General features: G+C 47.5%; 1 protein-coding gene across 2 annotated transcripts in view; it reads right to left on the bottom strand.

Annotated features, from left to right (window-relative positions):
- SNX14 (sorting nexin 14) overlaps positions 1-24577 on the bottom strand; it is an 85155-nt gene extending 60578 nt beyond the window's left edge. For both annotated transcript variants that reach the window (XM_054162566.1, XM_054162564.1), the window contains exons 1-5: positions 24400-24577; positions 24177-24297; positions 21976-22052; positions 21790-21868; positions 9967-10010 (exon numbers count right to left, since the gene is read on the bottom strand). In XM_054162566.1, the coding sequence (XP_054018541.1) occupies positions 9967-10010; positions 21790-21868; positions 21976-22052; positions 24177-24297; positions 24400-24539 (461 nt within the window). In that variant the 5' untranslated portion in view covers positions 24540-24577. The remainder of the gene's footprint in view (positions 1-9966; positions 10011-21789; positions 21869-21975; positions 22053-24176; positions 24298-24399) is intronic.
- Between the last annotated feature and the right edge of the window lie 1070 nt (positions 24578-25647).

Genomic DNA, 25647 nt, shown 5'->3' on the forward strand with positions numbered 1-25647 from the left:
GTCCTTTTCTGCCTGGCCACTCTCCAGCCACTCTGACCCCAGCCTGTAGCACTGCATGGGGTTGTTGTGGCCAATGCATAGAACCCAGCACTTGGATGTGTTAAATCTCATGCCCTTGGACTTTGCCCATCTGTCCAGCCTGTCAAGGTCCCTCTGCACATACATGAATGTTTCCTAGTTCAGTGGCATGAAGTGAAACTGAATCAGTATCAGCAAAGCTTTTGATACTAAGGGTACTGCAAGCACGTACTCCAGTTAAGCCAGTCAAAACTGGGTTTCCATATTGCACAGTACAAGACCTATGCTCCAAACATTCAAGTAACATTCTTCTGGTTTAGTACTAATCTGGCTTTGTTTGCCTCTTTTATTTAAGTTTCAATATAAAATTGGTAGCCTCTCACATAGCTTTTAATGAAAACAGGTACATCCCTTGTGTTTCAGCTCAGCTGCTTTCAATAGGAAACATTCACAGGTATTTTTTCAACCAATTCTAATACTTAGATGCCATTAAAAACAATAATATTCTCTTTTAAATATAATATTTGGCCTAGAAGTGAAAAGAAAGCATAGCACAGGAAACAGACAAAAGACAGAACTTATTTTTTACAAGTTGATCTACTGCTGATGTAGCATGAAATGTGAAACTATCAGCTCCAAAGACAGCAAAACAAGAAGCTCAACCTATAGCTACTTGGAACAGAACTGGAGTTGTTTAACATGGGAAACAAAGAAATAAGAATTCAGAGAGATTGCCAAATCACTATGTCAAGATATCATCTAAGCTTCCTGTATGGCTCATTGGTTTCCATCTGCTGCACGTTCAGAGAAAAATCATGGCAAAAAGAAAGTTGATTTAGGAATAAAAACATTGAATCACAGAATGTTGAGGGCTGGAAGTGACCTTGAAAGATCATCCAGTCCAAGCCCCCTGCCAGAGCAGGATCACCTAGACCAGATCACATAGGAATGCATCCAGGCAGGCCTTGAATAACTCCACAATCCCCCTGGGCAGGCTGTTCCAGTGTTCTGTCACCCTCACAGTGGAAAAGTTTTTCCTCATTTCCATAGAACTTCCTATGCCTCAACTTAGCCTGGAGAAGAGGAGGCTCAGGGGGGACCTCATTGCCCTCTACAACTACATGAAAGGTGGTTGTGGCCAGGAAGGGCTTGGTCTCTTCTCCCAGGCAACCAGCACCAGAACAAGGGGACACAGTCTCAAGCTGCGCCAGGGGAGGTTTAGACTTGAGGTGAGGAGGAAGTTCTTCACTGAGCGAGTTGTTCGTCATTGGAATGTGCTGCCCAGGGAGGTGGTGGAGTCACCATCCCTGGAGGTGTTCAAGAGGAGACTGGACGTGGCACTTGGTGCCATGGTCTAGTCATGAGGTCTGTGGACTCGATGATCCTTGGGGTCTCTTCCAACCTTAGTTACACTGTGATGCTGTGAACTTCCACCCATTGCCCCTTGTGCTGTCATTGGGCATCACCAAGCAGAGCCTGGCTCCATCCTCTTGGCACTGACCCTGCACATCTTTATAAACACTAATGAGGTCACCTCTCAGTCTCCTCCTCTCCAAGCTACAGAGCCCCAGCTCCCTCAGTCTCTCCTCATAAGGAAGATGTTCCACTTCCCTAATAATTTTTTGTGTCTCTGTGCTGGACTCTTTCAAGCAGTTCCCTGAGGTCCTTCTTGAACTGAGGTTCCCAGGACTGGACACAATATTCCAGATGCAGCCTCACCAGTGCAGAGGAGAGGGGGAGGAGAACCCCTCTTGACCTTCCAACCACACCCCTTCTAACATGCCCCAGAAAGAACTCTGTATCTTTCTTAGGAAATGGCAGGAAAATAACAAACATGCAAAGTCTTAGACACACAAACTGCAACTAAACTCTGAGAAAAGAGATCATAACAGCATCCCACAAAATGCAACAGAAAGAGTAAAATACAGCAGCATTCTGGTATGTATCACAGAATCACCAAGGTTGGAAGAGACCTTAAAGATCATCAAGTCCAACCTGTCACCACAGACCTCATGACTAAACCATGGCACCAAGTGCCACATCCAGTCTCCTCTTGAACACATCCAGAGATGGTGACTCCACCACCTCCCTGGGTGCACATTAGAGTATGACTAAAGATAGTGGTAAAACTGCATTGCAACAGCTGAGTAACGACACAACAAAGAAAGCTGCATCCTGCTTTAGCTAATGACCACACAGAAAAGCCATCACAGCATTTGGTGGTAAGAGGGTCTGCCTATAGAGGAAGTGCAAATATTCCTTGCATTTAGAATAAAATACAATCAGTATATGAAACAACAGTTGAAAAATCAGGATGTTAGGGGTTGGAAGGGACCTCCAGAGATCATCAAGACCAACCCCCCATGCCAGAGCACGACCATAGAATCTAGCACAGGTTGCACAGGAACACATCCAGATGGGTCTTGAAAGTCTCCAGAGAAGGAGACTCCACAACCTCACTGGGCAGCCTTTACCAGCCCTCTGAGACCCTCACAGTGACAAGTTCCTCCTCATGCTGAGGTGGAACCTCCTGTAGTTTATATCCATTGCCCCTTGTCCTATCACAGGGTGCAAGTGAGCAGAGCCTGTCCCCTCCCTCTTGACACCCAGCCCTCAGATATTTTATTAAATCCTCTCTCAGTCTTCCCTTCTGCAGACTAAAAAAAGACTAAATGTTATGCCTCTAACATTGTTTTACTCTACTCAGCATCTGACTTTTGAAAGCAGTGTTAGCCTGGGTTATAAAACACTCGAGCACGTGCTGAAGATAAATTGCGAGGTACAGATACTGGTGACCTGATGGTCGAAATATGCAACTAATTGCTGGCATAAGGAATACAACCAGCCTCCAACAGCTAATCATATGCAGATAGGAGTACTGTAGGGGAAGGTCTGTTTTAAGATCAGCAGCTGACATTCTGGAAACAGTACAGTGAGCAAATACCCACACTGCTAATGACAGCCAAGAGATTAGGAAACAAATGGTACAACTGTCTTCCTGGTATTTGACAGGCATCAAGATACATGAAGTAATTTGGACCAAGAGGCTGTTACTTTATGACACTTGGATAACCATTATCTTGGCTAATTCCACTTGGACATGACTTTATGTCACGCACTTTCACAACGGGCCACAGGTTTGCAGAGCCATTCTTTTAATCACCAGCAGACTGATGACTGGTGAGAAAAAAAACAAACAACCCCCAAAACCACCAAAACCCATCAAGAACCTGCAAAATCTCAAATCTCCAGTGACACAGTGGAAGAGCCAATTGCTTTGGTTTTTTAAATTGCCTGCATGTTCCCAGAATTTCAGGAGAAACTTGAAAACACAACTGCCAGGGCAACACAGAGAGCTGCTGAAAGAAAACAAAGGCTCAATCTGTTAATTGTAAACAGTTACTGAGTCAAACATCTCAGAAGAGATACACCCAACTGTCCAGAGAAGGGCAACAAAGCTGGGGAGAGGCCTCAAGCACAAGCCCTACGAGGAGAGGCTGAGGGAGCTGGGATTGTTTAGCCTGGAGAAGAGGAGGCTCAGGGGAGACCTCATTGCTCTCTACAACTACCTGAAGGGAGGTTGTAGCCAGGGGTTGGTCTCTTCTCCCAGGCAACCAGCACCAGAACAAGAGGACACAGTCTCAAGCTGCACCAGGGGAGGTTTAGGATGGATGTTAGGAAGAAGTTCTTCACAGAAAGAGAGATTGGCCATTGGAATGTGCTGCCCAGGGAGGTGGTGGAGTCACCATCACTGGAAGTGTTTAGGAAGAGACTTGGTGCCATGGTTTAGTTGATTAGATGGTGTTGGATGATAGGTTGGACTCAATGATCTCAAGGACTTTTCCAACCTGGTCTATTCTATTCTATTCTATTCTATTCTATTCTATTCTATTCTATTCCATTCCATTCCATTCCATTCCACTCCACTCCACTCCACTCCACTGCTATTGTGGGATCTGCTGCTAAGTGACATCCATAAACGAATGTCAAAGTGATTTTTTCCCCCCCATGTCACATATTCCTATCAAATTTGGCTGACTTATCAAAACAATGAAGCCATACAACTGTATCCATACAATTATAAAGTTATGGTTTGTAACTCAAGAGAAATCCTTCGTGCATTGCTTGCATTTTAAATCAAAGCAGGCCCATCTGTAAAAACACTTGTTTCAGTCACTACCACTGAAAAATGTTTTTATAGCAATGTATTGCAAAAATGTGGTAATTACTGGATTGTAATCTTGTCTGAGAGGACAAGATTAGAGAGGTGATTCTGCTACTTCACTCTGTGGTAAGACCTCACCTGGAGCAGTGTCCAGCTCTGGAGCCCTCAACACAGGAAGGACACAGACCTGATGGAGCAGGTCCAGAGGATGGCCATGAAAATGATCAAGGGGCTGGAAACACCCCTGCTATGAGGACAGGTGAGGGAGCTGGGGTTGTTCAACCTGCAGAAGAGAAGGCTCTAGGGAGACCTAATAGCAGCCATCCAGTAGATGAAGGGGGCCTACAGAAAAGATGGAGAGGGACTGTTTGCAAAGTCCTGGAGTGATAGGACAAGAGAAAAGAGTTTCAAAGAGAAGAGTAGATTAAGACTGGATGTTAGGAACAAGTTCTTTACCATGAGGGTTGTTGAGCACTGGAACAGGTTGCCCAGGAGGCCACATCCCTGGAGATACTCAAGGTTAGGCTTGACAGGGCTCTGGGTAACCTGATGTAGTGAAGGATGTCCCTGCTCACTGCAGGTGAGTTGGACTAGATGACCTTTAGAGGTCCCTCCCAAATCAAACCACTCAATGGTTCTAGAACTAGAGTTGCAATAGCATCAACTGCATGGCTTAATGGCCATGGTGGTCTTAGGTTGACTGTTAGACTTGATGATCATAGAGATCTTTTCCAACCAAAACAATTCTATGGTTCTATGATCAATGACCAAAAAAAAATAATAATTAGTAAGCACAGAGTAACTCTTTCAAATTTGAAACTCTTCTATTTAAAATGAGCTTGGTATAAGCAATGGAATGGAATGGAATAGAATTCACCAGGTTGGAAAAGACCTTTGAGATCATCAAGTCCAACCTATCATCCAACACCATCTAATCAACTAAACCAAGCACCCCATCCAGTCTCTTCCTAAACACCTCCAGTGATAGTGACTCCACCACCTCCCTGGGCAGCACATTCCAGTGGCCAATCACTCTTTCTGGGAAGAACTTCTTCCTCACCTCCAGCCTAAACCTCCCCTGATGCAGCTTGAGACTGTGTCCTCTTGTTCTGGTGCTGGTTGCCTGGGAGAAGAGACCAGCCTCCACCTGGCTACAACCTCCCTTCAGGGAGTTGTAGACAGCAATAAGGTCTCCTCTGAGCCTCCTCTTCTCCAGGCAAACCCCAGCTCCTTCAGTCTCTCCTCACAGGGCTGTGTTCCAACCCCCTCCCCAGCTTCGTTGCCCTTCTCTGGACATGTTCCAGCAAGTCAACATCTTTCCTAAACTGAGGGGCCTTCCTAAACTGAGGGGATTACTTACAACTATGCTCTGTTCTTTTCATGTAGTTGAAAAACAAACTCAAATCACAGAATCATAGAGTGGTCTGAGTTGGAAGGGACCTCCAAAGGTCATCTAGTCCAACCCCCTCTGCAGTAAGCAGGGGCATCCTCAACTAGACCAGATAGATACATATAAATAAATCCTCAACTAAATATGATCAGTATAAATACTTTGAAAAACACCAAATAAAAAATGCACAGAGGTATAACTGAAAGAGTTGGGGCTGTCCAGTCTGGAGAAGAGAAGGCTCTGAGGTGACCTAATTGTGGCCTTCCAGTATCTGAAGGGGGCCTACAAGAAGGCTGGGGAGGGACTTGTCAGGATTTCAGGTAGTGATAGGACTAGGAGGAATGGAATGAAGCTGGAGGTGGGGAGATTCAGGCTGGAGGTGAGGAGGAAGTTCTTCCCCATGAGAGTGGTGAAGCCCTGGAATGGGTTGTCCAGGGAGGTGGTTGGGGCCCCATCCCTGGAGGTGTTTAAGCCCAGGCTGGATGAGGCTCTGGCCAGGCTGATCTAGCGTGGGGTGTCCCTGCCCATGGCAGGGGCTTGGAACTAGATGATTCTTGTGGTCCCTTCCAACCTTGAATGACACTATGATAACTACCTGTTTCACTAGAACTCACTGGATTTTATGTACTCATCTTCATTCCTCTTAACTGATCCAAGTGTAAGGATGTTTGCCTCTAAATTTTAACTTGCTAACAAAATATTGCAAATTCCTACACAGTTTATTGATGGAACAAGCATACAGCACAGCTTTGCCCTGCTTACAGCACTTTATTTCCTTGAGCAATAAACCTGTGAATTTGATCTTTCAGCACGCACTTCTGGTAACTGCCACACTTTCCAGGCTTCTGAGTGAGACATGTCCAGAGTGTGAAAGGTGCTATGTGACAGCATCAGATGGCAGGGCACAAGAAAAAGAAATGAGTTAAAAATAGGCAGCTTCTGCAAAATTGCATTCACTTGAAAGGGAGAAGTTAGCACCAGGAATTATGCCCAGGCTTTTCTGCAAGGAAAAGCAGCAAACTGTTTTGCCAACCCAGTCTGGCAAGTATGAATTGCCTGCTGCTGGTTACCCATGCTGTTAAATAAGGATACTCTGAATGCAAAGGCTTTTGACTTGGCTCTATGAAGAATTATCCAGAGTCAGTGAGGTTTGGTCAGCTCAGAAGCAGCATTTCATGAATTCAAGAGTTCCTTCTTCAGGGTGAGCTGAACTGTACAAACAGCATAGGTACACCCAAGTAAGAAAGGCCAGAGCCAAGATGCTCTACAAGACCAACCTCAAATGGCTGCACACAGACACACAGTTCACACCTCCCTGGAGGTGGAAATACAGAAAAGCTCAGGAACACCTGAATGTCAGGATGGAATAGGACCAGATCTGGCATCACTGCTGTTAAGCTGAAACCAGTAAGCCCTTCAGAACCAAGGTGTTTCCCTGCAGAATTACTCAGATACCCCAGAACTCCCAATAAGTACTTCAGGTTCATGGAAAGCTTTTAAGGTCTGAATTTGTGGAGGTAGTTCAAAACCCAGAGGTACAGCCATGCAAAACTGAACAGACTGCAGGGACAAACTGACTCGACCGACTGGACAGATAGGCAGAGTCCAACGGGATGGCATTCAACAAATCCAAGTGCCAGGTGCTGCACTTTGGCCATGGCAACCCCATGCAGAGCTACAGACTGGGGTCAGAGTGGCTGGAGAGCTCCCAAACAGAGAGGGACCTGGGGGTGCTGATTGACAGCCACTTAAACATGAGCCAGCAGTTTGCCCAGGTGGCCAAGAGGGCCAATGGCATCCTGGCCTGCATTAGGAATAGTGTGGCCAGCAGGAGCAGGGAGGTCATTCTGCCCCTGTACTCTGCTTTGGTTAGGCCACACCTTGAGTACTGTGTCCAGTTCTGGGCCCCTCAGTTTAAGAAAGACATTGAGACACTTGAAGGTGTCCAGAGAAGGGCAACAAGGCTGGGGAGAGGCCTTGAGCACAGCCCTGTGAGGAGAGGCTGAGGGAGCTGGGGTTGTTTAGCCTGGAGAAGAGGCTCAGGGGTGACCTCATTGCCCTCCACAACTACCTGAAAGGTGGTTGTAGCCAGGAAGGAGTTGGTGTCTTCTCCCAGGCAACCAGCACCAGAACAAGGGGACACAGTCTCAAGCTGCACCAGGGGAAGTTTAGGCTGGAGGTGAGGAGAAAGCTCTTCACCAAGAGAGTCGTTCGTCATTGGAATGGGCTGCCCAGGGAGGTGTTCAAGAGGGGACTGGACATGGCACTTGGTGCTGTGGTCTAGTCATGAGGTCTGTGGTGACAGGTTGGACTCGACGAACCTTGAGGTCTCTTCCAACCTTAGTGATACTGTGACACCTGTACAGCTCAGCAGAGGGCAAGATGTAACAGACTCTAGGCTGGCTGGCTCCATACCAAGTATAGTCTGCACTGCACTTCTAACTATACATGCATACTACTAACCCTACTATATGATGTACTCCCAATTTCCACTCTCTTGGCTTTCATGAGACACAAGAAGTATGTGGAGTCCAAGTTTCTTTGTTAGTCAAAAAAACAAAGACATGAAAGAAATCTTCCACCAGTTTCCAGTTATGAAATACAGAAGATGGTTCCCTCACATTTGTTACAGAAAACTCTAGCTTCCTGTCTGTGAAAAGTCAAAAAACTCTTGAGTTTTCCAACTTGTTCCTTCACAATAGATGGTACTAAAGCTCCCTCTGCTGTCTGCAGAAGCAGTTCAGTTTGGAGCTCCTGCATCACACAGATGGAGACATGCAGCCACACAATTAAAACTGAATCAGGCAAAAGAAGTCTGCCCTGAAAATTTTGGATTCCAGAGAGTCACAAAAAAGAAAAAAAAGATAAAAGCAAGAAAACTATATATATATATATATACACTATATATATACACACACTATATATATATACACACTATATATATATATATACTATATACACACAGATATAGATATATATATCAATAAAAATCAAAGAGTAGAAGAAGAAGGAAAAAATAGTATAAATTCATTGTACAATGAAATCAAACACTTCCATCCAGTGGAAAAAGTCAAATTCTGAATTGAGGAAAAATGTTATTTTAACACAGTCATGCCATTTAAAAATACGTATTGTTAGTATCTTCTTGCAACCTATTCTGAAGCATTAACTACTACATAAAGGTACAAAGGGGAAACAAATGAAATTATATGTAGTGCGCCCAGGTGGCCAAGAGGGCCAGTGGCATCCTGGCCTGCATCAGGAACAGTGTGGCCAGCAGGAGCAGGGAGGTCATTCTGCCCCTGTACTCTGCACTGGTTAGGCCACACCTCGAGTACTGTGCCCAGTTCTGGGCCCCTCAGTTTAGGAAGGAACTTGACATGCTGGAACGTGTCCAGAGAAGGGCAACAAAGTTGGTGAGGGGTTTGGAGCACAGCCCTATGAGGAGAGGCTGAGGGAGCTGGGGTTGCTTAGCCTGGAGAAGAGAAGGCTTAGGGGAGACCTTATTGCTCTCTACAACTACCTTAAGGGAGGCTGTAGCTGGGTGGGGGTTGGTCTCTTCTCCCAGGCAACCAGCACCAGAACAAGAGGACACAGTTTCAAGCTGTGCCAGGGGAGGTTTAGACTGGGTGTTAGGAAGATGTTCTACACAGAGAGAGTGATTGCCTGTTGGAATGTGCTGCCCAGGGCGGTGGTGGAGTCACCATCACTGGAGGTGTTTACGAGGAGACTGGATGGGGTGCTTGGTTGCATGGTTCAGTTGATTAGGTGGTGTTGGATAATGGGTTGGACTTGATGATCTCGAAGGTCTCTTCCACCCTGGTTTATTCTATTCTATTAGCCACAGCCTATTCTTTGTATACTATTTTCAAGTGATTTATACCATATTGCTCTATTCCACCCTGCACAACCACTCACAGCCTTAAGACTCGGCAAATCACCAGATGCTTTGCAAGAAGGTGGCCACAGCATGTATTCTAAATACCCTTTCTACATTAATTAAAAGTAGAATTTGGTTTTAGAAAACCTGAGTTTTCTGTTGTTTTTAAGCAGTATGACAGATCAGCACATTTCTAATCCAGAAATAAAAAGTCCTCAGGGCTCCTGAGTGTTTGCAGAGATTTCAGTCACACCGTATGTACATCCATCTAAGAGTTATTAGAAAATTAACACATAAAAATAACCTCTAAAAGGGTTCAGAGGATGGAATACACATTTCAGAATCAACTCTGTCATGCCTGAATTATTTAAAGACAGTAAAACAATGAAAGAGTAGCACTTAAAAGCATTCTCTATATTTTACTAAACAAACAGAAACTTTTATCTTCAGGTGTCTATTTCTAAATCAGTTGTAAAAAATACTTATGATATTCAAACCCAGTAATTTTCATACCTGTACCATGGATAAATAAAGTTTTCCAGCACCAACTCGAGCACCTGTGCAGAACAAAGACAACCACATTACAAAACTGACAGTTCACCACAAGCCCTTTTAGGAATGGCTAGAAATACATCTTCCAAAGAGAATCATAGAATCACAGAATCAGTAAGGTTGGAAAAGACCTCAAAGATCACCAAATCCAACCTGTCACCCAACACCTCGTGACTACTACACCATGGCTTCAAGTGCTACATCCAATCCCTTTTTGAACACCTCCAGGGACGGTGACTCCACCACCTCCCTGGGCAGCACATTCCAAAGGCCAACAACTCTCTCTGTGAAGAATTTCTTCCTAACATCCAGCCTAAACTTCCCCCGGTGCAGCTTGAGACTGTGTCCTCTTGTTCTGGTGCTGGTTGCCTGGAAGAAGAGACCAACCCCCACCTGTCTACAGCCTCCCTTCAGGTAGACAGCAATGAGGTCTCCCCTGAGCCTCCTCTTCTCCAGGCTAAACAATCCCAGCTCCCGCAGCCTCTCCTCACAGGGCTTCTTCACACACCATGGATCTTTAACACAGGAATGTGTACACTGTGATCCTACTGTGAGATGTATCATTGGGCACAATAGTCAGTGCTTTGTGCAAATGGGAGAAAGAAGCGATGGCTTCATCAGGTATCAGCTTGAAGCAGCTGCCACTAGCACCACGGACGACACGAAGGGCAGGGCTGCGGCTACTGTCTGGTGAATGCTACAGAAAATGTAACTGTACCTCAGGCAGTCCTTACCTCATTTTTCACATCAGCCCACATTCTTTCCACCACTGCCCTGGGCAGACCATGCCAACATTTGAGAACCCTTTCAGTGAAGAAATATATCCTAATACCCAGCCGAAACCTCCCCTGGTGCAGCTTGAAACCATTTCCCCTAGTCCTGTTGCTTGACACCAAGGGGAAGAGGCTGCTCCCTCCTTGCTCCAACCTCCCTTCAGGTAATTGTGGAGAGCAATGAGGCCTTCCCTCAGCCTCCTCTTCTTCAGACTGAACAACCCCTGCTCCCTCTGATGCTCCTCATAGGACATGTGCTCCAGGCCTTTCAGTAACCTTGTTGCCCTTCTCTGCATATGCTCCAGCATCTCAATATTCTTCCTGTACTGAGGGGCCCAGAACTGAACACAGTACTCAAGCTGTGTCCTCACCAGTGCAGAGTACAGGGGGATGATTACCTCCCTGTTCCTGCTGGCCAAACTGTTTCCAATACATTCTTAGCCACCTAGGCAGGCTGCTGACATTCAGTCAACTATCAACCAATACCCCCAGGTCCCTCTCCAGGTTGCACCACTCACAAAGAAAGCAAAAGAAGAATCCTAAAAAGTAATTCCTAGGAAAGCTGCTCTCTTTCTCCACATCCTGCACCACAATTTCAACAATACCTGCCTTAGGGTGCAGTCATCTCCTAAAGTCTCAAACACAGCAGCTCCCAAAGTTCTTGTCTTGCATGTATCCTCATGGCCTTCCGCCTCCTGTTCCTAGCTCCTGTGTATCCTGCCTACATGGAACTCTGTAGGAGAATCTGTTCCATACTCTTCCATCAAACTTATTCCTCAGAGGTCAAGCCTGTGGTTGCCTTTTCCACATTGCAGAATCTCATTAATCAGGCAGAACCAGTGCTGAACCTCAGGGGAGGTTTAGGCTGGATGTTAGGAAGAAGTTCTTCACAGAAAGAGAGATTGGCCATTGGAATGAGCTGCCCAGGGAGGTGGTGGAGTCACCATCACTGGAGGTGTTTAAAATAAGACTGGATGAGGCACTTAGTACCATGGTTTAGTTGATTAGATGGTGTTGGGTGATAGGTTGGACTCAATGATCTCAAAGGTCTTTTCCAACCTGGTCTATTCTATTCTATTCTATTCTGTTCTATTCTGTTCTATTCTCACAGGCATGTCCAGGTTTATCTTTGCTTTGTCACTGAAGGAAGGGAAGAAAAGGAGGTGACAATCAGTGTGCAATCCAGGGGCTGCCACCACCATATATGCTAGGACTGCTGCTTTGGCACCTCTCCTTATACCTACATGAAAGCTATTGTCACAGTCCTTGTAAAATAAATAGCAAAAAGAAAACTTCTGAAGGGAAGGGGAAATATCAGACAGTGCCAAGAAAAAAAGAACATGATGAAGGTGAAGGAAGGATGACACTCTCTGTACTACCTCCCCCCGTTGCAACCTACCCCTTAATCTGAATCATTGCTCTAAAGATCAGTTTGTTCCCAGCAGCAGCAGTGCTGATGAGGGTAGTAAGACACAAGTATGTGTGCTTCTATGGGAGGAAAGGTTTTGCAAAGAAAGCCATTGTGTTCAACGACAAGTGCAGAATCTGCTTGAAAGGAAAGCTGAATGAGGCAGCTGACACACAAGTGTCACTTCTAGAACAAGCATTACTGTTCTTACAAGCCCTGCTGCTCCACTCCTTCACACTGTGTGCACTGCAAAGAATTGAAGGCTTACTAAATTTATACTGGGTTTAGGGCACTACATGACTCTGCTCTACTCATGATTACAAAAGCACACTCAGTAAATTGCACACCACAGCCTTTTCAGTTCCCCTCAATTCTTTAGACTGGAGCAGCTGACAAATACTCTTCTGCTGTCCTCACTACTAAGAATATCACCTACTCAAATGTATTAGGATTTTCTCTTGCAGTTGTTCCATTTCAGTGATTTTCCTCCCTTTGTTTGTAAGGGTGAAGGAGAAATTGTGTTCCTGTTCCTCTGAAGGGATGCTTTCCATCTGAGGTAACTTTAGATGCCTGTGCCATAGACCATGCAATGTCATCAATGTCTTTCCTCCTACCCCTATAGTAATAGATCTTGAAGTTGTAAGATGATCATGTGCTGATGATGGGTAAAGCTAGATTTTGTTCATCCTGCCCCCTTCAGTCCCATAGTTTTCAAAAGCAGGGTGGGAAGAGATGGCTACAGAGGCTTTGCTTCCCAGTCTGGAATAGATCAGGAAATCCCAGAGAGTCTTCTTTGGAAGTTAATCTTCAGACAACAGGAGTGAGAACACATCCAGTACCAGTCAGCAAGACAGACCACTAGCCTTAAGAGCAATAGGCCAGACTACTCAAAGCCAATTTCCATGATGCCTTCCATAGCACTGCCAGTATATAAACCACCAGTTTGCCTCACAGACACTTCAGTCTCCCAAGTATTGCAACACTGGTTTTTGTTCATGCTGAGTTTCTAACAAAATAAACCTCTTCAGCGCTCAAGATTCCATCAAAGATGTGTCTTTCAAAAGCAAAGGCCTGCAGAACAACCCAGACAATGCACCTATCTGTCAAAGGATCCCTTTGTCTTCCTCCTCCACTTTTGCTATGCCCAACTAGAGCAACCACAGCAGACCACCTTCTGCTTGGAGTGGAAAGCTCACTTGGAAAGCCTTCAAGCAGAAGGCAGTGCAGTCAAAGGGAGCACAGAGCACTCCTCTCAAAAGAGCTCTCTTTATGCATAACTGCTACTTTGGAACTGAAAGTCTGTCCATCAGGCTTCAATCACCTGTGTCACTGCAATTTCAGTTCATCAGATGCTAACATAACTTGTTGGCACTCTCTTTGCCTTCAGTCCACAGGCTTCTAAAGGCCACCAGAAGAACCACTTCCAACAGCAAGAGATCTCATTCTTACTGCAAGCAAAGCCAAACACACATCATTCTGAGAATCACCTTTCTCTGGTTATTAAATCAGCAAGAAAAGCAGAAAAGATGCAAGATCCAAGATGCAAGAACCCCTGTACTCAGCACTGCTTAGGCCACACCTTGAGTCCTGTGTCCAGTTCTGGCACCCTCAGTTTAGGAAAGATGTTGAGTTGCTGAAGCGTGTCCAGAAAAGGGCAACAAAGCTGGGGAGGGGTTTGGAACACAGCCCTGTGAGGAGAGGCTGAGGGAGCTGGGGTTGCTTAGCCTGGAGAAGAGGAGGCTCAGGGGAGACCTTCTTGTTCTCCACAACTACCTGAAGGGAGGTTGTAGCCAGGTGGGGGCTGGTCTCTTCCACAGGCAACTGGCACCAGAACAAGAGGACACAGTCTCAAGCTGCGCCAGGGGAGGTTTAGGCTGGATGTTAGGAAGAAGTTCTTCCCAGAGAGACTGGCCATTGGAATGTGCTGCCCAGGGAGGTGGTGGAGTCACCATCACTGGAGGTGTTTAGGAAGAGACTTGATGAGGGGCTTGGTGCCATGGTTTAGTTGATTAGATGGTGTTGGGTGATAGGTTGGACTCAATGATCTCAAAGGTCTTTTTCAACCTGGTCTATTCTATTCTATTCTGTTCTATCCACTTCTCTTCTAGCAATACCAACACTATTAATCAAGCTCAACTGCTGGTGCTACACACACAACAAAGCAGACAGGACACCTCAAAGAATGACAGCTAGTGATAGGCAATTTCCTTGTCTCTGAAGTATTCTTTGTCAGTTTCAAACGCAAATGAGGAGTCATTTTGTCTAAACCTTAGCTACGTTTCATGCAACCTGCCTATGTGTGAGCAGCTTGGAAATGAAAGGGATTACAGATATAAAACCAAGTCCAGCAGGCAGCAATATAAGCAGCATCTTGAATTAAAAACAAAGAGAAAATATTTTCTAGTGTGCACTGCCTAAGACAGCAAGGCAGTCAGTCTTTGCTGTTGAGAAACACTTTCTTGGACTGCCATAGATTAGACATCAGGTGTCAGGAGGAGGAAGCTTAGAGGCAAGTGATCAATCAGCAGCATGTCAGAAGCACCAGGAAGTACCAGATTAGACTGGGAAGAAGCAAGGACTTGATAAGTAAAGCACAAGAACAAGCTTAAGAGCCTTATAAGATGCTATAACTGGATAGCTGAGACTAATTCCTGAGGGCAGAACAAGAAACTCCCAAGAAGAAAGCATGCAGGCCACCGTGGTGCAAACAAGAGTTCGGGACTGGCAAAGAGCACACTTAAGACAGTGACTTCTTATCATGTGTTTGTCCACTTCTTACATTCAGAAGAGAAATAAAAAGAGATGAAATTCTGGTCCCACAATCCAATCAAGAACTTGACAATTTCAGAATGAAAGGACAAATCAGTGAGATTAACAGACAGCACCTTGATCCTACAAGGCACTTCTTTCATGAGTAGCTGAGAAGCTTTCCACAGGTTAGACTTGCAACCATCCCTCACACAACAAAAATGAAATTGTAGGGGAAAAGCTAAGTTCATTAATTGAGTAACAGAATGAAATTCTCCTTTATAGACTCTGAAGGACCTGAAATTACATAGAACATTAAGAATTGACCCACAGGTGTCACATCCAAAGTCAAAAAGACTTCTGGTCACTTTGGTCAGGTTCTGCTGCCATCCAACAAGATGTGGACAGGCTGGAGAGCTGGGTAAAAGCAAACCTCATGAAGTTCAATAAGAACAAGTGCAGGGTCCTGCATATGGGGAGAAATAAAAGCAGGCACCAGTACAGGTTAGGGGCTGCCCTGCTGGAAAGCAGCTCCATGGAGAAAGACCTTGGAGTGCTGGTGGACAGCAAGTTTTCCATGGGACATCAATCTGCCCTTGTGGCCAAGAGAGCCAATGGGATCCTAGGGTGCATCAAGAAAAGTGTGTCCAGCAGGTCTAGGGAGGTTCTTCTCCCCCTCTGCTCTGCCCTGGTGAGACCACAGTATTCCAGGCATGGTCTCCCCACTTTTGGGCTGCCCAATTCAAGAGAGACAGAGACCTGCTGGAAAGAATCCAATGGAGAGCCACAAGGATGATTAGGGGACTTGAGCATTTCCCCTGTGAACAGAGACTGAGATCCCTGGGGCTGTTTAATCTTTAGAAGAGAAGACTGAGAGTGAATTTGATCAATATCTATCAATATCTGAGAGGTGGGTGTCAAGTGGAGGGGGCTAAGCTCTTTTTGGTGGTGCACAGTAATAAGACAAGGAACAATGGATACAAACTTGAACATCAAAGGTTTCACCTCAACATGAGGAGAAACTTCTTTACAGTGAGGGTAATGGAGCACTGGAACAGGCTGCCCAGAGGGATTGTAAAGTCTCCTTCTCTGGAGACTTTCCACACCCACCTGGATGTATTCCTGTGCAGACTACCCTGGGTGATGCTGCTCTGGCAGGGGGTGGACTTGAAGATCTCTGGAGGTCCCTTCCAACCTCTAATATTGTATGATTCTATGATTACTTTTGTGCAGGACCCAGGCCAAACTATCAAATACTGATAACTGAGGCAGTTAAAGAGTTCAACTGCAAAAATGGACATAAATGAAGAGGGGAAGAGAGCCCAAGCTTGGGTGTTTCTGACTGTTCTAACCATGTACAGCATAGATAACCAAAACATGGCTGCAAAAGATGAAAAATTTGCAAACCAAGACAAACTGCCATCACAACCCAAGAGAAAAATCCACACTTCTGGGGAAAACCTTGCATTTGCATGTGTCTTCAATTATTCTGTAAGCACTTCACAAGCTGAAAGACTGCACAACTGATTCAAAATCAGAAACACTGGAAATGACAATGCTGCCAACATTCCACAACCTGCAAGGGAAGAACTAGAAAACAAACAATCCAGAATAAATCCAGAGTTATTCCAAATACTTTCCCTCTCAGAAGCAGGCAGCACTCTGCACTCCTCTAGAATCTCATTAATCTTAATGCATCTCTCCCTGTATCAGCTTCCCTCTAATGTATGACTAACCCACAACAGAAAGTAAGAGCAGTGTCTCCTTCCAAGCTGAAGCAGACTATCCAATTCCAGGCATCCCCTGAGCAAGAGGGTGAAGAAGAATACGGTGTGGGCAGAACACCTGCTACACTTTTAGAATAGAACAAAACAGAATAAAACAGAACAGAATAAAACAGAACAGAACACAATAGAACAGAATAGAATAAAATAGAATAGAATAGAATAGACCAGACCAGGTTGTAAAAGACCTTTGAGATCGAGTCCAGCCTATCATCCAACACCATCTAATCAACTAAACCATGGCACCAAGTGCCCCATCCAGTCTCCTCCTAAACACCTCCAGTGATGGTGACTCCACCACCTTCCCAGGCAGCCCATTCCAATGGGCTATCACTCTCTCTGTGTAGAACTTCTTCCTAACATCCAGTCTGAACCTCCCCTGGTAGAGCTTGAGACTGTGTCCTCTTGTTCTGGTGCTGGTTGCTTGGGAGAAGAGACCAACCCCCACCTGGCTACAACCTCCCTTCAGGCAGTTGTAGACAGCAAGAAGGTCTCCCCTGAGCCTCCTCTTCTGCAGGCTAAGCAACCCCAGCTCCCTCAGCCTCTCCTCATAGGGCTTATGTTCCAACCTGTTGTAGTTTGAGCTGGGTGCCCCCCTGGTGCATTCACTTCCTGTGTCCAGAAGTCCAGCCCAGGGGGATGGACACAGGAAATTGTGTATTCCCTACCATAATTCTTTGCACCACTATAAGACCCAGTGCGGAGTCTGGCACTTCCTCTTTCCTTCCCTCTCCGAGACTTGGTAACTGGGGGAGAGATCTCCCGGCCATGGGCCTGATTGGGCCCAAGGCCACAGGGGGATGGGCAGTCTCAGGCCTGGCCAGCTGAGACTAGCCCAGCAGAGGGAGGGGGAAGAAGGAGCCCTGGGGGTTTTGCATGCACCCTCAGGTGGGGATGGGATCTTTCTTTGTCACTGTGCTTTGGGTTTTCTGTAACATTCACTGCTTTCTATTTAAACTTTCATCACCTTTGCAATCCGTTTGTCTGAGTCGTTATTTCTGCCTGTGGTGGGGAGGGGACCTGCCCCAACCCATTACATTTTTTGGCGCACCAACGTGGGGCCAACTGCAGCTCGGATTGCAAAAGATGGAGAGTTTAAATTTAGTTCTGGGCGTCGGTTTGGGTTTGGAAAGTTGGGGCTCAGGTTTTGTGTTACCGGGGCGACTGTGTGAACTCCTGTGGGCTGCAGAAGGATAGCTGGTGTGTGGCTGATGGCATGGAAGTCCCTCCTGTTGCTTGGGAACAGCGAGGGGTGGTTCTTTCTGTGACTTTCTGCCCAGGGTAGCTTAAGAATGCTCGAGTAGCCTAAGAAGGCGAGACCTGCCTTCTCCTCGTTCTCTGCGGAGCGGCGGGGAGCGGAGGAGGGGCAGCGGCAAGCAGAGCGTGGTCGGCCCGCGGCCGCTGCGGGGAGCGGACACCCGCGGCGAGCGGGCAAGCGACTGCTGGAGGTGACTCGGACTCTGCATCGCGGCGACAGAGACGGCGGGGGCCGGGCCGGGCCGCGTTCAAGCGGCGGCGGCGGCACCGCCCGAGCCGGGCTGCGTTCAGGCGGCGGCGGCAGCTGTAAATCTTTCCCTGGTGTTTTCGGACGTGTTCCGAAAATGGCGCCGAGCACCTGGCTCCACCTCCCTGCTTCTTCAGCGGGCTGTGGCGCAGCTCCTCCCTCTTCCGGGGGTGGAGGTTGTGCAGCCGGATGCTGTCCTGCCTCGGTACGCGAGCGCCCAGCCGGGGGGTGCGGAGTGCCTCTGGCATGCATCCGTGTAGCTTTGGTCCGCGTGAAAGCGGTTGGCTGCGGCACCCTGGATGGATTGGAAAAGGCAGTCGTGGAGCCGGATTGTTCCGACTGGCCTGCCCCAGGGGTGGAGAATTTGCCGCTGAATAGGAGAGTAAAGGCTTGGCTGAGAAGTTGTGAGGTATTTCCAGGTGACCAGGATGTCCCAAGGAGTCCACAAGGAATTCACGCTGCAGGAGAAGGACTGCGTCGCTGGGAGGTTCCATCACATGAGGAAGAACAACTGGAATGGACTGATGCTTGAGCCTGAATGAGAGACTGTTTGAGTGGATGCCCAGATGAAGATATGGACTCCGCTGGACATGTCGTCAGAAGTTTTCTGATCTGATGATGTGTTTGGGTGCAAAGATTATGGTATGAAATACAGGGGTGGCATGTTGTAGTTTGAGCTGGGTGCCCCCCTGGTGCATTCACTTCCTGTGTCCAGAAGTCCAGCCCAGGGGGATGGACACAGGAAATTGTGTATTCCCTACCATAATTCTTTGCACCACTATAAGACCCAGTGCGGAGTCTGGCACTTCCTCTTTCCTTCCCTCTCCGAGACTTGGTAACTGGGGGAGAGATCTCCCGGCCATGGGCCTGATTGGGCCCAAGGCCACAGGGGGATGGGCAGTCTCAGGCCTGGCCAGCTGAGACTAGCCCAGCAGAGGGAGGGGGAAGAAGGAGCCCTGGGGGTTTTGCATGCACCCTCAGGTGGGGATGGGATCTTTCTTTGTCACTGTGCTTTGGGTTTTCTGTAACATTCACTGCTTTCTATTTAAACTTTCATCACCTTTGCAATCCGTTTGTCTGAGTCGTTATTTCTGCCTGTGGTGGGGAGGGGACCTGCCCCAACCCATTACACAACCCCTTCACCAACTCTGTTGCCCTTCTCTGGACACGTTCCAGCAAGTCAACCTCCTTCCTAAACTGAGGGGCCCAGAACTGGACACAGTACTCGAGGTGCGGCCTAACCAGTGCAGTGTACAGGGGCAGAATGACCTCCCTGCTCCTGCTGGCCACACTGTTCCTGATGCAGGCCAGGATGCCATTGGCCCTCTTGGCCACCTGGGCACACTGCTGGCTCATGTTCAGTCTACTCTCAACCAGCACCCCCAGGTCCCTCTCTGCCTGGCCACTCTCCAGCCACTCTGACCCCAGCCTGTAGCTCTGCATGGGGTTGCTGTGGCCAATGTGCAGAACCCGGCACTTGGATGTGTTCAATCTCCTGCCCTTGGACTCTGCCCATCTGTCCAGCCTGTCGAGGTCCCTCTGCAGAGCCTCTCTACCCTCCAGCAGATCATCAATAAAGATGTTAAAGAGCATGGGGCCCAGCACTGATCCCTGGGGCACACCACTAGTGCCTGGCTGCCAGCTGGATGTGGCACCATTCACTACCACTCTCTGGGCTCGGCCCTCCAGCCAGTTCCTAACCCATCGCAGTGTGCTCCCATCCATGCCATGGGCTGACAGCTTGGGCAGGAGTTTGCTGTGGGGGACAGTGTCAAAGGCCTTGCTGAGGTCCAGGTAGAATATTGCTACTCAATATTCTAAACATGCATAGAAGCATTTATTTGACATTCTATTATTGAAACAATAATTAACAGATTAAGTAATCTTTGAACAGTAAACAGTTGCTTCTGAAACTGCAGAGGAAGTTAAACCAAAGGAAGTCAACAAGCTGTTATCTGTGGTTTTGAAAAAACATTCCCCAACTCTCCAGCCTTCCCTTAAGGTTTTCATTCTTTTGCTACTCCTCCTGTGGGCTGTGTCCAGGACACCACCACAAGCAGAAGACCATTGCTTGCTTACACCACGAACACCATGCTGTCAATTTTGAGAGCTGATCTGCAAGAATCTTCTCATTTCTGGTGTGTCAATTGTTCATTCTCCTAACACTGAACTCCAAAGCAGGAATTCTAAATAAATGAAGATCAAACTATGCATGTGCTTACAGAGAGGGCTCCTCAAGCCCTATGAGGAGAGGCTGAGGGAGCTGGGGTTGCTTAGCCTGGAGGAGACTCAGGGGAGACCTTGCTGCTCTCTACAACTACCTGAAGGGAGGCTGTAGACAGGTGGGGGTTGGTCTCTTCTCCCAGGCAACCAGCACCAGAACAAGAGGACACAGTCTCAAGCTGCACCAGGGGAGGTTTAAGATGGATGTTAGGAAGAAATTCTTCACAGAAAGAGTGATAGCCCATTGGAATGTGCTGTCCAGGGAGGCGGTGGAGTCACCATCACTGGAGGTGTTTAGGAAGAGGCTGGATGGGGTGCTTGGTGCCATGGTTTAGTTGATTAGATGGTGTTGGGTGATAAGCTGGACACGATGATCTCAAAGGCCTTTTCCAACCTGGTCTATTCTATTCTGTTCCACATTTCCTTAGGTTTAATAAAGGACTAAATAGTATCTATTTTGTTCCCAGTATATTTAATTAATTACCAATCAAGGAGGAAAACAACCAAAAACTTGCTCCTTGGATAGATCTTTTCAAAGATAAAAGAACAAAACAACATTCCTGATATACAGTCATTATTACAAACTAGCTATTTATCACAGAATCACAGAATTGTTAGGGCTGGAAGGGCCCTCAAGGATCAGCTAGTTCCAAGCCCCCTGCCATGGGCAGGGACACCTCACACTACAGCAGGTTGCTCACAGCCACATCCAGCCTGGCCTTAAAAACCCCCAGAGATGAGGCTTCCACCACCTCCCTGGGCAACCTGTGCCAGTGTCTCACCACCCTCATGCTGAAGAACTTCTTCCTAACACCCAGTCTGCATCTACACATTTCTATGTTTTTGCTGTTTTCCTTTGAGTAGGTCTACCAACTCTTTTTTTCTGTTTTCAGACAAACTTTGTTGCAGCTTTAGTTGATGACTTCAACTATCTTTACATCATCATCATCTTCATTACAACCTTTTTGTAGCTGGAGCAAATAATCTCCTCAGCCTCAAATCCCCACTTCAGCCTCCTAAGCAGGCTGAAACCTTTAACTTTTTGAGAACTGAACATGTTCACTTACAGCTGCTCTTCCCTTTAAACTTTAGAGTTTACATAGATGTTTCTTCTGTGTTTTAAGCAGACCATTAGAGGAACAAGTCACTTCTGTGTTAATAAGAAGGCCATCTCACCTCTCTGCTCCCAGCATATATTCTTCTGATTTGACTCCTACAGGAACAAGTTAATATGCATGGGAAGTACATCTGCACTACCTACTGAAGCAGAAGTCTTAGGTTTAAGAGACCTGTAATGAAAACTTGCTGAATTTAAGGCTATTAAAGAAATGAAGCAGCAATTACCTCTGAAAGTGATGCATCAACCTTGGAAGGCACTTTTAGATCCAGCCACGGCTGATAGTTTTCCAGGAGCAAAGTAGGTCTGCAGGAGAACATGGAAAAGTTGATGCCACTTTTTAAGTGAAAGTTTCCTACTGCTATGTGCAAAATACAAGAAATAATAACCTTACCAGTGACACATAAGCTTACCTGTGCCTCTTGCATTTGACCTTGCCACACACAGCACAACTGTGACCGTGGGGAAACAGCTCCGGCAATTCTAATTGCTAAGAGAAGATATTTAGAGTAGTTTACACTCTTGGGAATGACTCTCAATTTCCTTTTAAGAGTACACAACTACAGAAAAGTGAACAGCAGAAAGACAAATGTTGTTCTCCCAACAAGAGAACAAGATCATAGTATCATACAATGGTCCGGGCTGGAAGGGACCTCCAAAGGTCATCCAGCCTGACCTCCCTGCCATCAGCAGGGACATCCCCAACTAGATCAGGTTACCCAGAGCCTCTGTAATGGGTTGGGGCAGATCCCCTCCCCACCACAGGCAGAAATAACGACTCAGGCAAACGGATTGCAAAAGTGATGGAAAGTTTAAATAGGAAAACAACAATAAACAACAATGAAAGTTTTACAGAGACCCACAAGCACCATGATAAAGAGAGAGATCCCAGAACATACCCAAGAACATCCCATCCCCACCTGGGGGTACACCCAAACCCCCCCCCAGGGCTCTTTCCTCCCCCCCAACCCAGCCTTGGGCCTGGGCAGGCCCAAGGGAGGCAGCTCAGCCATTTTACCTAGGCAGCAGCAGGGGACGAAAGAGGAAGTGAAGACCCTGCATGGCCTTTTTATAGGGGAGCAGGGCATTATGGGAATGGAATACCTGGTCCCTGTGACCACCCCCTGGGCTGGGCCCACCCCTTGGGACCTCCCAGGTGTGGCCTGCGCAGTGGCATCTGGGCCAGCACCCAGCCTAAACCACCACAGCCTCCTTGAGCCCCACCTTGAATATCTACAGGCAAGGGGCCTCAACCACCTCCCTGGGCAACCTGTTCCAGTGTTCTACTGCCTTCACAGTAAAGAATTTGTTCCTAACATCTAAATCTCCTCTTCTCCAGCCTAAAGCCATTGCCCCTCATCCTGTCACTGCTGACAATAAGGCATGGTATGAATAGAATAGAATAGAATAGAACAGAACAGAATAAAACAGAACAGAACAGGTTAGACGAGACCTTCAAGATCATTGTGTCCAACCTATCATCCAACACCACCTAATCAACTAAACCATGGCACCAAGCACCCCATCCAGTCTCCTCCTAAACACCTCCACTGATGGTGACTCCACCACCTCCCTGGGCAGCACATTCCAATGGGCAATCACTCTGTGAAGAATTTCTTCCTAACATCCATCCTAAACCTTCCCTGGTGCAGCTTGAGACTGTGTCCTCTTGTTCTGGTGCTGGTTGCCTGGGAGAAGAGACCAGCTGAGAAACAACTGAACCAAACAGAAAAATCAGCTCCACTAAAGCAAAGTCAAGGAGACAGATACACCTGCCCATCTCCAGTCATCTCCCTGAACATCAGTTTTTCAAGTAACACAACAGCTCCTTTCTCCCCCAAAATTTCCTTACTTATAACCTTGAACTATCCTAACCACAACATTTTTAGCCCTATGGAATTCTAACTTTAAAATGGTTTAAAGCAGAAAACAGCAGTTTCTTTTGGGAAAGCCTGTTTGTTTTGCTTTCAAATGCTGTACAATTTCAAGAAGTTTGACCAAAATCAGCAAAGAAGGCTCAATGCTGGCTTACCAAAGGAAGAGCATCTTCAATAACAGACAACAAAACTAGACAATTTCTCATACTTTCTACTCAAAAAACAACAGCGAAAAACGAGTGCAGAAAATAGCATCTATGAGCAGTCCCAAACTCCACCTTTACAGCCACAGAGGTCTGATGGGACTATGCAGAAATGTAGACAGAGAATAGAATTAACCAGGTTGGAAAAGACCTTTGAGATCATCGAGTCCAACCTATCATCCAACACCATCTAATCAACTAAACCATGGCACTAAGTGCCTCATCCAGTCTCTTCCTAAACACCTCCAGGGATGGTGAGTCCACCACCTCCCTGGGCAGCCCATTCCGATGGCCAATCTCGCTTTCTGTGAAGAACTTCTTCCTAACATCCAGCCTGAACCTCTCCTGGCACAACAATCCAAAGTCTTAACTCATTCTGTATTTGCTACAAAGCCTCCCTCGGTTAGCAGATGAGCTGTACTGAAGTGTAGTGTGTCAGAAAGCAGCTGGAATCGTACAAGGATCGCAACCCGATGTAAATTCAAACCAGATCTAAAGAAAGCCATCTCAGGAACGGTAACAGACGTTATTTACCTTGGGTTTATATTTTATAGTAAAAAGAAAGTTGGGCAAAAGGGAATCCGGTCCCAATGAACAGTAGAAGGTGACGATGCCAGCCACGAATGACCACACGATCATCATAACGTGAAGATGCCTTATAAATAAACAGGAAGGAAATATTGCTGCATGACAAGGTACGAGCGCTACACCGAGCCCGCCGCGCCCCAGCCCTCCCGGCCGGGCCGGGCCCAGTTACCGGTTGAGAAGGAGGGTGGCGGCGCCCAGCCCCAGGAGAATGCAGCAGATGAGCGGGTACTGCCGGCAGGTCTCCCGCAGCACCTCGGCGCCCCGCGCCCGCTGCCGCAGCCGCTGCCCGGCGGCCCGCACCCAGCCCATGGCCGGCCCGGCAGCCGCGGCAGGGGGAGGCCGCGCCGCTTCCGGTCCGGCCCCCACGTGACATCGGTCACGTGACAGCGCGCGACGTCGCGCGTCCGCCATCTTGCGGGGGGGGGGGGGGGGGGGGGGGGGGAAGCGGGGGGCGGGGGCGACCCGACGTGGCGGCGGCGGCTGGGGCGTTCCCGACCGCGGATCGTACTGCTGCCGGGCCGGCCGCTCCTGCCCCACTGCTTCCTCCCTCCCCTCACCGCCGCCGCAGCAGCCTGGGGAAAGGGCTGAGGCGGCCGGGACAGAGCGGGAACCGGGGTGGGTGGCTCTGAGCCGCGGCGAGCCCGAGCCCTGCTGAAACCAGCGCCCGAAGCCTGTGGGAGCCTCAGCCTTATCGTATGGGGCAGGCTGGACCTACGACTGCTGGCCCCACCGCTACGTCTCGGGGCATGGCGATGGCCGGCGGAGAAGCCGCCAGCTGCGGGCGAGCGGAGGAAGACAGAGCTCGGTCGGATCTGGCGGGGGCGCTTTCGGCTCCCGCAGAGATCGCGGCAGCAGCCCTCCGGCGGCGCGCTCGGCTGGCATTTGTGGAGCTTTGCTATTTAACATACTGTACTAAGCCCTGTAAATAGAAGATCTCCGATGACAGAACCCTTACCTAGTTATAAATACTTTGGTTCTGGGCACCAGGGGCTCCCAGCGCCGAGCAGCCAGAAACTGCTACATCTGAATAAACGCTCTATATTTAGAGGATGACTGAAGTAAATCGTTTAGGGACTGGGATACTAAAACCGTGTAAATGCCTCCCTACACTTCTGAAGTGCTTGTAAAGGAACTGGGGTAGAAATGTGAGACCTAACAGCAGTTAAGTATAAAATGTCCAAACACTGAAAAGACATTAATACTGGAATGTAGTTTATTGCTAGTGAGAACAATTTAAACCCACCTTCACATGAGTAACAGCCCTCAGGTAAAAACTTAAGTCACAAACTTTTCAACCTGTTTGAATGCTTTCAACAACCATAGTAACAGTCAGTCTTGGGAAGCTCGAGGTTGTGTTAAAAAGACACTGCTGGTTAGGAGAAGATTGGCTCAATGGACAAAAGTGCTTAACAAGTGG

Source organism: Dryobates pubescens, chromosome 6 (assembly GCF_014839835.1).
Source record: "Dryobates pubescens isolate bDryPub1 chromosome 6, bDryPub1.pri, whole genome shotgun sequence".
Taxonomy (NCBI): domain Eukaryota; kingdom Metazoa; phylum Chordata; class Aves; order Piciformes; family Picidae; genus Dryobates; species Dryobates pubescens.